Source organism: Haliotis rubra, unplaced genomic scaffold (genome assembly GCF_003918875.1).
Source record: "Haliotis rubra isolate DU_JTF1 unplaced genomic scaffold, ASM391887v1 Scf34, whole genome shotgun sequence".
In the NCBI taxonomy this organism is placed as follows: Eukaryota; Metazoa; Mollusca; class Gastropoda; order Lepetellida; family Haliotidae; genus Haliotis; species Haliotis rubra.
This window is the reverse complement of record NW_025767013.1, coordinates 984223-1000072: the sequence shown is the minus strand read 5'-3', so window position 1 is coordinate 1000072 and position 15850 is coordinate 984223. Positions and strand designations below refer to the sequence as shown.

The following is a 15850-nucleotide window of genomic DNA, read 5'->3' as shown; positions in this document are numbered from 1 at the left end:
TTCCACGAACATTTTTTTCGCAGGAGGAAAATTTGGAGAACCCGTTACAACGTAACAAATACGGTTATTTAGTACACATTTGAACTACTCACTCCGCAGTTCATAGTTACGCCTAACACCGTACCAGGATCTGCTGGCTGTTTTTTTCTCCAGACGCATTATGAGCCCATGATCGAGGTCGTGGTTTGCACCAGCCGTAACTAGGTGTGTTTTTTTCTCCCACGTTATGGCATGACCTTTAACGTAAGTCGACCTTGCGCGGATGACAACCTTTTGAAAAAGAAGTGCATAATTGTTATGGGCATTAGACGTTCAGTAATGGCAATGTTTTCTTTGAGGGCGGTGGAGTTGCCTAGTGGTTAAAGCGTTCGCTAGTCACGCCGAACACCCGAGTTCGATTCCCCTCATCGGTACAATGTGTGAAACCTATTTCTGGTGTCCCCGCCGTGATATTGCTGGAATATTGCTAAAAGTGGCGTAAAACTAAACTCACTCACTCACTTGTGCGTGACTCTTGAGGAAATTGTAGGTCGTCTAGGTTGTGTTTGATGTAAAGTCCAATTAAAATGGCGTGTCAAACTCTTTCATCTGGTAAAATGCTTGCCTTAGTATGTATATGGCTTAGGACGTTAAATTACCTGTTTGCCTGGATCAGACTATGGGCCGCCATTTAGTGAAATAATGTTGACTGTCAAGTTTGAAAATATCAGATGTTTATGAATTGTTACCTGATTAGTTAAGGTGTATAATGCCCGGTGGACGCCTCTTCCAAACGACGAGGCGGTGGAGTAGCCTTGTGGTTAAAGTGTTCGCCCGTCACGCCGAAGACCCGGGTTCGATTCCCCACATGGGTACAATATGTGAAGCCTACTTCTGGTGTCCCCCGTCGTGATTTTGCTTGAATAGTGCTAAAAGCGGCGTAAAACCATACTTTCGTCCTCCTGGTTTGATCGACTGTCAGTTTTACCTGAAGTCATGGCGATGCATACTATAGAAATGATCCATACAAGTATGATCTTCCAAGTGACGTACATCTGAAGAGAGGTTAAGTCATAAAGATTTTACATACGCACCAGTCGTGTTTTAAAGGAAACGGAGTGCTGAATGTTTTCAAAATCACTGAACCTCCTTTGAGACAAGGGAAGAGCGAGGCCTTACTTGTGAAAGAGACAGTTAAAATTGTCCGGACGTCGCGTGGGCGAAACAGATGGTATGTCCGAGTTAACAAATATACCCGGACCCCAGATTTCGGAAACCTCACCTTCCGGTCAGTTTGAGAACAATGGCGACCGTGAAAACCTGGACAAAATGTTGTCCGTCGTGTTGCAAAGGAGCGGCACCCAGTGTAAGCAGTCCTCAATGAAAGACTTTTTCAAAACTGAATAATTGTAAAGGTATGATTGTTATGTTGTGATGCTGTTTTTTAATGTCTATACATGTACAATAAACGCTTGATGATCATAAACATTTTCGATTTTCCTTGAGGTGTATGAAAACCAAAAATCCAGATATCCGGATATTCAATTATCCGGACGATTTACGTAAAAACGAATGTGTCCGGATATCCGAGGTCTCACTGTATTGATTAGAATGTAAATGGACATAATAAACCACATAACCGTGATCTGATTCTAACCATGAATACCAGAATTGTTTAACAACATCCCTTAACATGGTAACGCAATAGTTGGCCGAGATACTAAAGCTCCCAAATACCAGCATGCCAAATGTACTAATCAAAACCCATCGATCCAGGAACTGATTTCATATTCATCGAGGTTACGGTCAAAGATCTGTGTTCAGTTTTAATAAGGATTAATTTTGACTCCATTTGGATAGTGTTCACCAGGAAACCTGGCATCCGAATGTGTACATCTTCCGAGCTTCCTGAGCCACCTCAGAAAATGCCTAGAATTATACTGGTCGATCATCATCAATATACATTCAGGTAAAGATTGCTGAAGACAAGGGCTTGAAACAACAACTAATAACACTACTCCGGTGTGATTTAGGGCTTCTTTATTATTCTGAGGAAGATTCTTCTACAGATTTGTTAAGATGATAGCCTCTACTGATCCTATTGGACTATATGGATGGCTGTGATCTCCCCACCCATGCACTGTTTCCACAGGTGAAACGGATATCATTCCTGCCCGAGCTGTGAACGTAACTTTTTCATCTGCGCCACCAGCATCTGCATCGGAAGCTGCTTCGCCTTCTTGTGCAATTCAGGGGCGAGCTCGTACAGAAGCCCAGCTGGTGTTCATTCACAGCATTGTTTATCCTGAAATGAAAAAATATGGAACATGTACATCACGAAATTGTGCCGATAAAAATAATCTATGAATACTCAACTGCCAACACTGCTGGAATACATGCATAATAAACATTTAACGTGGATGTTAGCACTGATGGTCTGGTTCAAGCAACTCAAGGGCTTCCTTATCCACTGACAGTATAGTATGACCAGAAATTATTGAGAATTTTAGGAATAGGTTTCATTGGATTTCTAGTATAAACAACCTTGACCAGCTATCAAGTGCTTGGTTTTATTCAAGAGAGACAACTCCGCTAATCATTTTTCATTAGTTTCTGAAGAGTTACCCCCCTTTGTTTACTTGCTAGCAGACGACATTTTCAGTGATCCTCAGTTGATTTTAGAGTATTATAACAAGGACATCAGATCAGCTAAAGTGATTTTAAGTAGAACAGGCATCCCTTTGTCCACTGTTTATCGTGTTTTGAAAAATATTGCAAATGGATATGGCATTGAGCACCAGGGAGGCGCAGGTAGGCCCAGAAAATTGACTGTCGGTGACAGGAGGCGGCTTGGTATTCTTGTTTCTAAAAACAAACGAATGAGTTTAGAAAACTTAAGGCTGGATATGATTGATAGAGGAACTGTGGCTGTATGTAAGGAGACAATTAAAACTGAACTGCATGCAATGGGTTGGCAGAAAAGTCGAGGAATTCCATCACCGATCATGAAACCTGAACAAAAGGAGCGAAGGTTGAACTGGTGCTTACAGCATAGAAATTTTAACTGGGACAATGTGATTTTCTCAGATGAAAGTTCTGTGTGGCTGTTTCCTAATACACTGAAATTCTGGACCAAACACACTGAAAAACCTTTATATCAGCGCCCAAAGTACAGTCCGAAATTTAACGTGTGGGGTGGCATATCTGTGTTAGGGGCAACGCCCCTCTGTGTATTTTGAAGGGAATATGACCAGTGAGCGGTACACAGATATTCTCGAGGGACATTTACTCCCATTTGCTCACGTGTTCTATGGACATTTTTGGATTTTCCAGCAGGACAACGACCCAAAACATCGTTCAAAGCATTCACAGGCCTGGTTTCGGACCCAAAATATGACATTATTAGATTGGCCAAGCTATAGCCCTGACCTAAATCCAATAGAAAATGTTTGGGGAAGAGGTGGTCCGATATTGGGACAGCCTGGACCACGACTTTCTAACTTCTTTGATCAGTAGTATGCCCTGCCGCATTGAATCCTGCATTGCTGTCCATGGTGACTTGACAAAATACCTGTCTTTGAATCTGGAGTTATGTTCTGCTAATATTCACATTTAATTCGTGAGTAATGAGTGAATTTTTTTTTTTAAATTACAATCTTAAATTCTCAATAAGTTCTGGTTGTACTGTATATGTACCCATTCCAGTTTACGCTTGTCAGAAGGGTACACAAAATACGTTATCTAGACTACCAGTTGTCAGACTTCCATTTTTGTGGAAGTCGACGACTGAGCGAGTTTGGTCGCTAGCTCTATGTGTGGGGTCGAATCAGGGATGAGACTCACCCTCTTCAAGTGCGAGACTCTGCACTCATCTGTCAGTGAGAAAGTGTCAATTCAAAGTATAACACATGTAACATACACGTATTCGGTATTTCATAAAGCACTAACATATCTTCTCTGAGCTTTCTCCGCATTGTTATATAATATGAATTGTACAGTAATGCTATGCTGCCTCAAAACGTCAGTTACATTAACTTTACATGCTGCAACGTGATGTTACTCTCCTGTATTTGTAAAAGCGTAGAATTTGAACTCCCAGCAGCTACCATACGCCATACAAATCGCCATTAACAGTGAAGAGTTCTCCCATGAGGAGTGATGTCATTACACTTTCTGTGCCAAACTGACGATGATGAGTAACACAAGCGTTAAACGTTCTTAAGGGTCATTTTTTCAAGGTTGACGTAGTGTGTAGCCTAATGCATGTAAATGATTGATAATTGGTAATTAATTTGAAAATGTCAGAAGTGCATTGTAACTGAAGTACATTGTAACTAAACCGTTAAGGTCTTTTCTTTGAAGGTAGAAAATGTCAGTCTTATAGTTTTAATGACTTCAGAAAGGTAACCTAATTAAGTTATGCAGATTGGGTGCCTGACTCTGAGTGAGGGTTCGAATAAAACAGAAGTATTAGAATCTGTACTTTCTGAGAAAATGTAATCCCAAATATAACATATGTTACATTTGACCACTTTCTATAATGGCATTGTGTATTCATAGCATAAACAGTAGTCGGGGAATGGATAATCTGTAGATGGGCAATGGATATGTTACATTATTCCTTATGAGTAGTAACTGAAAATCATCTCCACCATCCATTTACTTAATCATTTCACAAAATTTATATTAATAAAACAAAGGACATTCTTACCTGATCGCATATGAGAAACAATAACTTTTACCTTTTCCTTACGTTTATGGGTCTGGTACAGGGAGATAACAGAAAGAGTATATCTGTCCGAGGCAATCTTCAGATGGCATTAATTCTCCAGTACCAAAGAATGGAATATTAACGCTGAACCCCGTGGATCAATCTTCCCTCATGCGCTGACCTTGTATATGAAACAGAACCACTTTCCTGAAACGTAATAGTGGGCCTGGACATGGATCACACATTATATAGTCTCTAGTTGTTTCAGTGTATTTGGTGTGTGATGTTCATGAAGCTATGATATGTTTGATGTTTGTCACATTACTGCAGCGTCCCGATAACCATTAAAAGTCCATTAAATAAAACATAACATTCAAGATAAAAAATAACATTGCTGTCTGAGAACATTTGAAAGAATATATAGCTATCTATAGGTACAATGGATAAATCATCAAGGAAGACATCTCTAACTTGGTTCAGCTGCTCTTCAACCAGCTTTTCACAAGTTGGTCACTTGCTGACCAGACACCGAAGAACGACTTTTGTGTCTATGTTACGGACAAGATCAAAGAGGAATTAGATAATGTGGATAGTGATACTGGAGACGCATCGAATCGCCGAATATACATAAACGGGCACTGATAAGACAACACATCAAAAAGAAGACTTTAGATGTGCAATGCCTTGCAAACTAACGGTCAGTCTCAAACCTGAGCCTATGTTCAAGATTCTGGAGACAGCATTTGACTTTCAACTGGCAAAGCATCTCTATGAGAACAACCTGGAGAATAAGTTCCAGTCCGCCTATCGTTCGAACCATAGCACAGAGAGTGCCCTACTCAGGGTTACGAACGACCTGCGGGACTATGTTGACAAAGGTTCCATTGGATCTCTTATCCTGCTCGATCTGTCGGTAGCCTTTGATACTGTGGACCACGGTATACTTACAGCACGACTACGACAGGAAGTTGTCACATCAGGCATAAAACTTTCATGGATACGCTCATATTTGATCGACAGACGCCAGTCAGTTATGATTGGTGATACTAAATCTGAAAGTATCACACTACCCTGTGGGTTCCCCAAGGATCTGTGTTAGGTCCGGTCCTGTCTGTGCTGTACACAAGTAGGCTCAGCTCCAGCATCAGACCGTATGGGATGACACCCAGCTATATCAAGGTTTCTCAGCAAGCGAAGCAGTCGATGTACTTGAAAGAAGTACTGATTGCACTAAATCAATAAAAACACGGATGACATCAAAGATTAAAGCTGAATGATGGAAAAACTAAGGCCTTACATGTTGGACCCAGACAGCGTGTCCAATAGTTGAAAAACACGTCAGTGGCTGTTGGAGACTCATGCCATTCGCCGACAAAGCAAGGATTCAGTGTGCCATCTTGGACTCTTCTTTGTCAATGGAAGCCCAAGTTAATCAAGTGTGCCAGACCTGCTACTTCCATCTAAGAAGCATTGGTAATATCCGCCATCTTATTACCAAAGACGTAACAATGACATTAGTCCAACAACTCGTGATGACCTGCATGGACTACAGCAACAGCTTCTTTACACTTTGAGTCAGGAATTGCTGAACAGACTCCAGAAGGTACAGAATAGGGCAGCTCGTAGTGTGAGTTGTGCACCAAAAATATGCCTCATAACACCGGTATTGATGTCCCTACACTGGCTACAATAGAAGCCCGGATCCACTTGAAGATCTTGTGTTTTGCCTACCACTGTTTGAATGGTACGGCACCGAGCTATCTGTCAGAACTGATCTCTCCATACCAGCCTTCACGACGTCTAGATCTGAAAACCAACACCTCCTTGCAGCACCAAACTCAAGACTAAAGCCTACGGCAACAGATCGTTTCAAGTAGCAGCACCGCAGTTATGGAACTCACGACATCAGAACATTAAAGAATCCCCCACCCTTGAGACATTCAAAACCAGCCTTAAAAACCTTTCTCTTCAGAAAGTTCTATCCCCAGGAACTATCTCCTCCTGTGGACTTCGCCTCTGTAACTATTGTAGCGCCTTGAGCATGCACCTTTCTGGATGGAACCCAACAAATAGACAATATTACTGTTATTATTAATATGCAGGAATACCAATCACAAAACACAAACATGTTTCTATATAAGATTTTATTCAACCAATCTGTTTCTACACAGTAAGAATACAGATCAGGGGCAGATAACTTACAAGATGAAATGGTTCAATGGTATGAATAGTATTAATATACACTGCTTGGCCTATAAGCTTTCTTAGTATCTCTAGTCTTCTTTGAAATCTGCGCCAACTGCTTTGCATGTCTCCTCTACTAAAAGTAAATTTCTGTAATCTTATATCAATGTATATAGAAAACTAGAATTAGTTTGACTATGTCTCTTAATACCATGAAATATAGTGTTGAAAAATCGTATGAGGTATTTACATTATGTGATTCAAATATACAACAGAAATGGTAACTGCAGGATTCCCTTATCAGCCCTCAGACATATGAAACTTTTTTTTCTTTGAATGAAGTGCTTTCAAAAATAACGAACTAGAACGAGTTTATAACACTTGCAAAAAACAAAGCACCAGCTTCACCTCTATTTCCAGAGGGCACCTGAAATTACAAGGTATTCCCAATCAAATACCATTGCCTTCTATTTGGGAAAATACATGCTTACTACAACCTTTGGTCAAAGTACCTAAACTCATGACACATAGATGAGGAACCAAAATGTATTCTAAGCCTTAGAATTTAACCCATCACAGAAAGTCACATGCCTCTCGATAGCGTAAGATAGACAGTTATTCAAATCTACCTACCTTTGTAAGAAAGTTACATGCTACTTAGGCCATGTTCAACACAGTATAACTTTACAACAGAAAGACACATGCCCTCAGCTACCTTAAATAGAGAGTTGAATGCACTTGTAATAACGTTTACATTCAATTTAAGCCAAAGACATGTTTCAATATTTATAAGTCAACTGTTAGAAGTGTGTGTTTCATCAACAAGGAGGTAGAATTTTAGTGACCCAGACCTTCTAAAGACCACAACCTTACCACTTATAAAAGACTTATGTCTGCCACAAATTGCGGTGTTGTAAAAGGTACAATTAACCTATGTTGTAACTATGCCCTTAGATCACTCTTATACCTTTCTGATGGCCCTATCCTAAGTAGGAAATATCAAATTTCAGTTACCTACACAAAACATTCTTGAGATAGCCACTAAGAAAATCAATTTCTTGGAGGGTATTACCTTTAGGATGATTCACAAGATCTGTGTTGTAGGTATACTTCTTATAATATCCCTGACAATTCCAAACACCCTATGGTTTCTAAAATGTAGCACAAGGACAGTGATGGTCAAATTCCATCAATACCTCTAATGAAAACCCCATTAACTTTAGATGCATGCAGACATTTCAAGTGGTAAGGTAATATTACAAAACCCTTGAAAAGTACCCTGCAATTTGAAATCACTACCTCTCGGCAGAATTGCTCATCAAGCTAAATTGAAAACAAGCACAAAGATGTCTATAGCTCAGCCACGTTAATTTAAAGTATTCCAAAAATTATATAATTTGATAATTGATGTAAAATCTTCAACGCTTCACAAAGAGCAAAGATTCAAATGATCCTACAGCCAGAATTGTTGACTTTCTGGATGTTTTGGTAGTAACTTAAGGGAAAAAACTGTAATTTGTTTAAGATATCTATAGCAATTATGAAAAACACAACCATTAATTTCACAAGAAACCATATGTGTGAAATGTACTGAGAAGATCCTTTTCAGAAACCATGTCTGTTGTGTAAGACTAAAATATATTTATGACAATCAAACCCTAAACATAGTCTTTGTGGCTTTTCTTCTCATACAAAGCAATTTATTCCACATAATAATGATCACAAATGTCCTTGAATTCGTACTTTAACAGGATCTGCCATATGATTTGAAAACTTACAGACATCACTTACACAGTCATGCCATTAGCTCAATTGTGTGAGTAATTGTCCAAGAGAACTACAATGTCAGCTTGCATTTTTTCAATCTGCCACTGTTTCACAATATGACACTAATTAGGATACTTTAAGAATTCAATTCTGTTTATGACAGTACTGTTCATTGTTTAGACTATTAAGGGTCTCTTTTATTAAACAACAAAATATGAATTACTAAAATGATAATGAGTAATTTTATTCTTGAAAGTATTAGATATGGCAATGACTTACTAAAATGTACAATGATTGTATTCACCTTTTATAACAACGAAATAATAGGATCAAACCCTAAAATTAAAATATAACAAGATTTTGGAGAAGACAATGTTTTGTCAAATATTTGCAAAGATATATATTTAGAAATGTACAGGACTTGTAAATATGTATTCAACATTGAATGCAATTGTTAACAAATTTTGTTCTTTTTACTGTCTTAGAATTACATCACAATTAGATTCTTACAATTACATCACAATTCTTGTAACAAGATTCTATTTTTTCTTTCTTTTTACTCAATGAAGCTGAAAATTCTTATTTTGTTTTAACCTATGGAAAACATCTGTCTACATGCTATGTAGACTTACTACTGTCTATCTTTTAACTCAATGGTCAATTGTCCTTTCAGCAGAAACTCAGGATACACAATATTCAGTTTGCTTTGCTACATACAGGTGGCTTACATTGTAAGCTTACTGTACAACATATACCTGAAAAAGTCTTTTAGAACTGTGAAAGACATGCATTCCAATGAAGAAGGTGTGATAAAAATAGTATGATGTCGAACAGGCCTCGACGAAAGCAGAATTTTCAACATTTTGACACGTAAGTCTGTTTTAAAGTGATGTACCTCAAATTGTGTTTGACAAGATTAATTGTTCATGAGAATATGAAGTGATGTGCTACTTTCATATTATGCAGTGGTTCCTGAGAAACATTAACACATATGATACTATATGTAATCAATTGCATCTCCCAAAACTCACTCTTTCGCTTTGCCTATCATTTCTAACCAATATTCACATCATATAACAAGCAACAGCCAATCAAGCACCTGCAGTTGGAAACAATGAACAAATGGACAGGTGATGCTGAAAATGAAGTAGTTGCTGTAACTAATGGCTAAATGAATACTAGCCCCACTCTAAGGTAGAACAAAACTGTTGATGCACCAACTCAAATGTGTACCAATATAAATAACACATACTTGAGTATATTCTGCACAAGTGATTGCAGCTGAATAACATTTCCTCATTGAACATAACAACATAAACACAATGAGGTAGGGTGACACATAAGCAGTCATCAAGGTGATAGTATAAATACTAACAGAAGTGGGTGGAAATAAATCAGTGGAAACCAGGGATGTTAGGTTCTTTACAACTCAACAATACTCCCTGGACACACAATGGAGAACCATCAATTCACAGGTGATTTCAGGTATAAAAAGTACTACTTGTGAATTGGTTCAGTGGTATAGATTTTCTACATTGTTACCTTTCGAACAATGTTAAACAACCTCAATCATTAGACTTATGTGTTATGTCTTAAGGTATTTCACACATAACACATAATTTTTAACTATACCATTACAGTATCCATATTGGATAATAAATGCTTCTGTTTCACTTTCAATGTTTCAACGCATCTTTCATATGGTGATATCAATAGCTAAAGACAATATCATAGCTGTGCATGTTGTTCTTTAAGTCCTTCAATCTGATTCACACAGATTCAACAAAAAAGATTTCACGAAAATCAGAAACAAAAATATACATAACGATGAATTCCCAGAAATTTCTCACAAGAATTAAAATAATGCCGGTCCTTTCGTAACAACTGTAGTAACAATTTGGAATATCTCAGATTCACACAGTACCAAAGTTTGCTAAAAAATAAGCAACACATCTGGTATTTGCTTGTGCATCATATACTGAGATAACAAATATCAAAAGTGCAAACATCATCACACAGCCAGCTTTAGCTCTCTTTAACTTGAAAAGCAACACTAAAAATTGGTACCTATAACATTTAAACATTAGTCTGTTGAGACTTCATGTTTAATGAGGAAAAATAGATAAAAATGATTGAATGAAATCCATTCTGACAGAGACAAAGGGGTTTATATACACTTGTATTCATTTGATTCCTAATATATTCATATAAATCTCTATGTACAACAAAGAACATCACATATTGGTTTTTTTCATGTCTCAAGGCCATTGATTTCTTCAGAATTTGCATCATAGACTTTCAGATCAACAGCCTACTGAACTTTGTTAATGCAACTATTTTACACAAATTAGTATTACACAAACCTTTTATTCTTGTATAGTGATTTTTATGCTACTAGTGGTAGCACATCATGAAAATACTGCAAGCCCAGACCCTTGTCCTACAATATTGCAAGATCAATATCTATGAAATGACATACTTTCTCACTTCAATAATATCTTAGTAGGAAATAACCAAAAGCAACATCATTTCAAACAGAATCATGTTATTCCAAAAATGGTCTTTTTCTAAAATGAAAAAAAATCATCAAATAACTGGTTTGTGAGAAAAGTCTAGAATGCAGGAATCAGATCAGACACAGATTTCATAAACATAAGACATCAGATTTTCACTGGTTAGAACTTGTTTTCTGTATTTACTGTATCCTGTATAAATTGTTTAATGCCTGTTTATGCCTTAGATTTATGACTTTCAAGTTGTGAATGCTTGTTTTCCTATGAATTTCGCTAAAACTATTCCTACTTGATATATATTCCCCTTTCAGCTTACACATTTTTGTCCCCCAAACATGTTATTAACACAAAACAGTGAATGATTCCTTATTCATAGTCTCATAGGAAACTTGTTTGGACCAAAGAAAGCAGGAACATTAACCTTATTCAGTTCATCAATATTTTTCAGCTGACTGTAAACATCACAACATATTCTTTTGTTGAAGGGAGATACAATTATAATATTTTGCACCGACTTAGTTAAATCTTTGATTGCATTCATTTCATGATGTGGTTTGCAGCATAATCATCACTATTCTGCAATACAATTAAGAGGAATGACAATAATTTTCTGAGTGATGCTTTTGTCAGTTTATTTATCCTACCTTATGTTGATAACAAACATATTTAACAATTGCCAATTTCCTGAACCAAATCTCTGAATTTTAGTTTTGGATCAATTCTACCATTTATTTAAATAACAATAAAGGAAGCAAAAGACAAATGCAAAAATTGTTTTCAACAGGAAATGATCTGAAACGTAAGAAAATCCATAACTTAAATATCAAACACATTTTGGCCTCATGAATGTATTCCATGCAGTAAGATGGCAACAAATCATGCATATTGGTAATAATGTCAATCATTTGCAGCAATTAATCACACTTCCCTCAGCTTTGTATAAAGTCCTTTCTGAACACAACCCATTTGAAAGTCTCACCACATCATCAATCACACCATGCTGCCTTCCCGAAGACTGTTTGAAACCTTTTGGTGCCAGTGGTTCTCTGTTGAAGTGCTACTCACAAGCTGAATTGGTTTGTGTGACCCCTCTTCCAAGGTATGCATCATGTTGTTATGAAAATACAGTCTTTTCCGATTAGCAGGGTGATTAATTCATATCTTCAACAATTTTTGTCTCCATGGCTTGGAGTTCACAGCCAATGTAATGTCTTCATTTGATTAATTGGTGTGGAGTCATTGCATGTTCTTTTCCCATGAAACACTTGACTTGTCACAGTTGTTTCATCACACACTTGAAACAAATGCAGTTCCTGGCATGAGATTTCCTATCACATGTGATACTAGCCATGGACATGACTGGGCCTGCATGCCACATGATGATATCTTAAATGCAACATATATTCAAAACAGTTCCCATTATGAGACACAAAAATGATGAGATGATTTAACATTAATGAAGTCATTACATACAAATATAAGTTATGAAATTTGTAAAATATACACTTATCTTTAACCCAGGTAAACAGTATTACATATCATCATATGACCATACAGGGAGCCAAATGATTTTGATATCACATGACAGTCACATGACTTTGTCAACCAATGGTGTGGCACCAAGTCCATGGTCCTCAAGAAGTAGTGTGCCTTGGGCACAACAACTTAACAAGGCACTGTTATTGCACCAGTTCTATCTCCTCAGTCTGTCTCCTCATCATATCACATGCATACAAAGAGGGTATAGCAACGTGTAGACAAAGAATGCAATCCATGCAGATCCCTCCAACAAGAGCCCAGAGGCTGATGAACCTTGGTGTGGCCCATAGGTAGAACCTGAACCTGTTCCTGAAACACAGAATAATTCTGTAATGAAAAAATACTTGGACATGATAATACCTCGCGATAATTGATTCTATTTTTGCCATGATTCTGCATAATGTCAATGTCTTATCGCATCTTTGAAATGATTTTTGCATATAGTGTGATCGTAACTGAGTAAGCCTTACATCCTTCTTAGACAGCCAGGAAATAATTTCCTACAAAACAGCTCAACTGTATTAAAATGTCTGTTTTCCCATGTGGGTAAAATATTTGCTTGTGTCAAAAGAAAGACAGGACAAGCCTGACTTGTAACCAATTGTAAACAGGTAAATATTTGAAGACATTAAGAGTCCATTTGCAGATTGTAAACAAATCTTATTTCTCCCTGGAGAGAACAATAAATTCCATGTCTAAAAAACAAGGTGAAGAAAATACTATTGGCTTTAACACACTTTACCATCATGGTCTCTCACCATGCAAATGATCAAATGGACTCTATCCTGGTAGGGCTCATTAATGTCAAAGTGTCATAAGGTTATGCAATGCAATTACAGCTAAAAAATGGTGACAGATTGATGTCATAGTTTCTAATATAAAACCCCAAAACCTTGCAATTCATGTTTTTTATGTTAGATTCAGAAAACATAATGTACATATAAATCCTACCTACTTCCATGCATTTGATATGTATATTTCTAGGATATTAACATAATTCATGACAGCCAACCTCCATCAGTGCATCGAAGCTTCTTATCTGTTAGAAACACATGCATGCATCAAGAACAGAAAGCACACCTACTGCATTTCTATTAGTGTTAATCATTACATAAAGACTACAAAACACTATATGCACAGAAGAAGATATCACATATGCCCAGAAGAAGTACATATCACAAATCTGATGCACATGACATACTAGAAATCATGAAATATATGCTTCAAATAATCTTTCAATTACAAATAATTTCAAACACTGACCAGGTGTCCAAATGTAATTCGCCATTGTTTCAAAATCAATTCTGTTTGAGATATGAAACTGAGTTCTTATGAAATAAGTGTTTTTCGAAATTCACTGAAACATGTTTTTCAGAACATTTGCTCTAAGGATTCATGAAATTAATTGCTAGATATTTGTGTCAAAAATGAGTGCTGGTTCATTATTCCCCCAACTCAGCAATGAGTTGACAAAAAGAACTTCAATACTTCAGAATTTCATTCACTTGGCAATTTTATATCTAACAGTAGAATTTCACAACAAAATATAACATTTAATATATAGATGTAGCTACTGTAATGAAAAAATAATCAGTTTGTCATAGCCTTCCATACATACTAATACATGACATAGTGATGTCAATGAACAAATTTTATCAAGAAATACTGTGCAACAAACTGGTGAAAGAAGTTAAAGTAAATAAAACAAACCAAAGTGTTTACACATTTTCCCCTACCAATCAACTGCTACAACCATTTCCAGTGTTACAATAGTTTACCAAGCGAGCTCCTTCCTGCTACATCAAATATTACTACATTTAGGAACATGTCTTCCATAACTCTGAAGCCACATTATAAGAAAACAGAATGCAAATATAACTAAAAATTAAAAAGCCAAATATTCAATGCTATGCATGCTGCAATCATTATTACCAAATCTGGATATACTTATCCACTCATTGTACCTAGTATTCTTGGTTGTAGCACTTTGATTGCGGTAAATATTTGAAATAAACTAAGTGCTATGGTTATTGCTACTAAGACTCAACACTACGATACTGAAGCACAGTTAACATGTAGACTGACTGTATCGTGCTCCGTGCTGGTTGGACTGAGATTTGGGATCCACGGGTCGCGGTACTGTAAGCAGCGGGGAGAGAAAGTCAACCAGTTAGCCACGCAATAGTCAACAAGTCACACCCAGGTTACCATGTGGTCACAAGTGATTTCTGTTATTGTCAGCAAACAAAGAGAACAAATATAACTCAAACCACAATTTAATCAAATACTTCCCTGCTTTTACACATGTATTCACAAATAGGTATTAATTTATCTATTTCCAGAAATGTTTTAGCAATTACAGTAAAACACTACAAGTCCAAAACTTGCAATCAGGAAACTCTTCTACAAGATGATAACTTTGGCACACTACATACATACAAAGTTTACTTGGCCAAGTGCTTCATTTATGAAGACATTTGTTGAGACAGATGATTTAATGGCAACGCTTTCATCCAGATTGAGAAGATTTCAATCTATAAAACATTCTTTACGAATGTCTACAAAGTGACTGAGGATCAAGAATGAATTGAATTTTTAATCACTATCATAGAAATTGCTTATACTTCATTATATTTTGCAATTAATTTTATGTGTTATGTGATTTTCAATGATTTATACAGAAATCACAATATCTTCACATAATAGTATACTAGTGCACACTAAAGAAAATATGAAATGAAGAATTTTGAAAACAGACAAGTCACTGACCACACAGTAAACATGGGTGGGAGGAGTTCTTCTGGAAACTATAATTCTATTGGTCACTATGTAGATGAACTATCTCTATTCAGTGTTAATGTATTTCCTGACTATGCAAATATATGGCTTATCTATCATTCTTATTTGCTGGGTAAACATATCCTTTGTATTACATCCCCAGGTGGTTCACATTTACAAAACATGGAGAGCATTAGGTAATGCAAAGAAATATATCTTAGCACGAGTAATGAAATATGTTTTGTGTCAATGGGATGAACCATGCAAGTCATTCAGTCTTTCATCAGAATGGCAGGTGAGGATGTTAATGGTACTATGCTGATCGTAACTGTTGGTGCATATGGGAAAACATGCATTAATGGTTACCCTAATCAGCAGA

At 36.8% G+C, this 15850-nt stretch overlaps 1 protein-coding gene and 1 pseudogene across 1 annotated transcript in view; both read right to left on the bottom strand.

Moving 5' to 3' along the window:
* Positions 1-924: 924 nt before the first annotated feature.
* LOC124284628 lies at positions 925-1019 on the bottom strand (annotated as a pseudogene).
* A 5798-nt stretch (positions 1020-6817) lies between these two features.
* Positions 6818-15850, bottom strand: part of LOC124284586 (zwei Ig domain protein zig-8-like) — a 233665-nt gene continuing 224632 nt past the window's right edge. Inside the window, exons 10-11 of the mRNA XM_046720687.1 lie at positions 14779-14832; positions 6818-13002 (exon numbers count right to left, since the gene is read on the bottom strand). Coding sequence (XP_046576643.1) covers positions 12872-13002; positions 14779-14832 — 185 coding nt within the window. The 3' untranslated portion in view covers positions 6818-12871. The remainder of the gene's footprint in view (positions 13003-14778; positions 14833-15850) is intronic.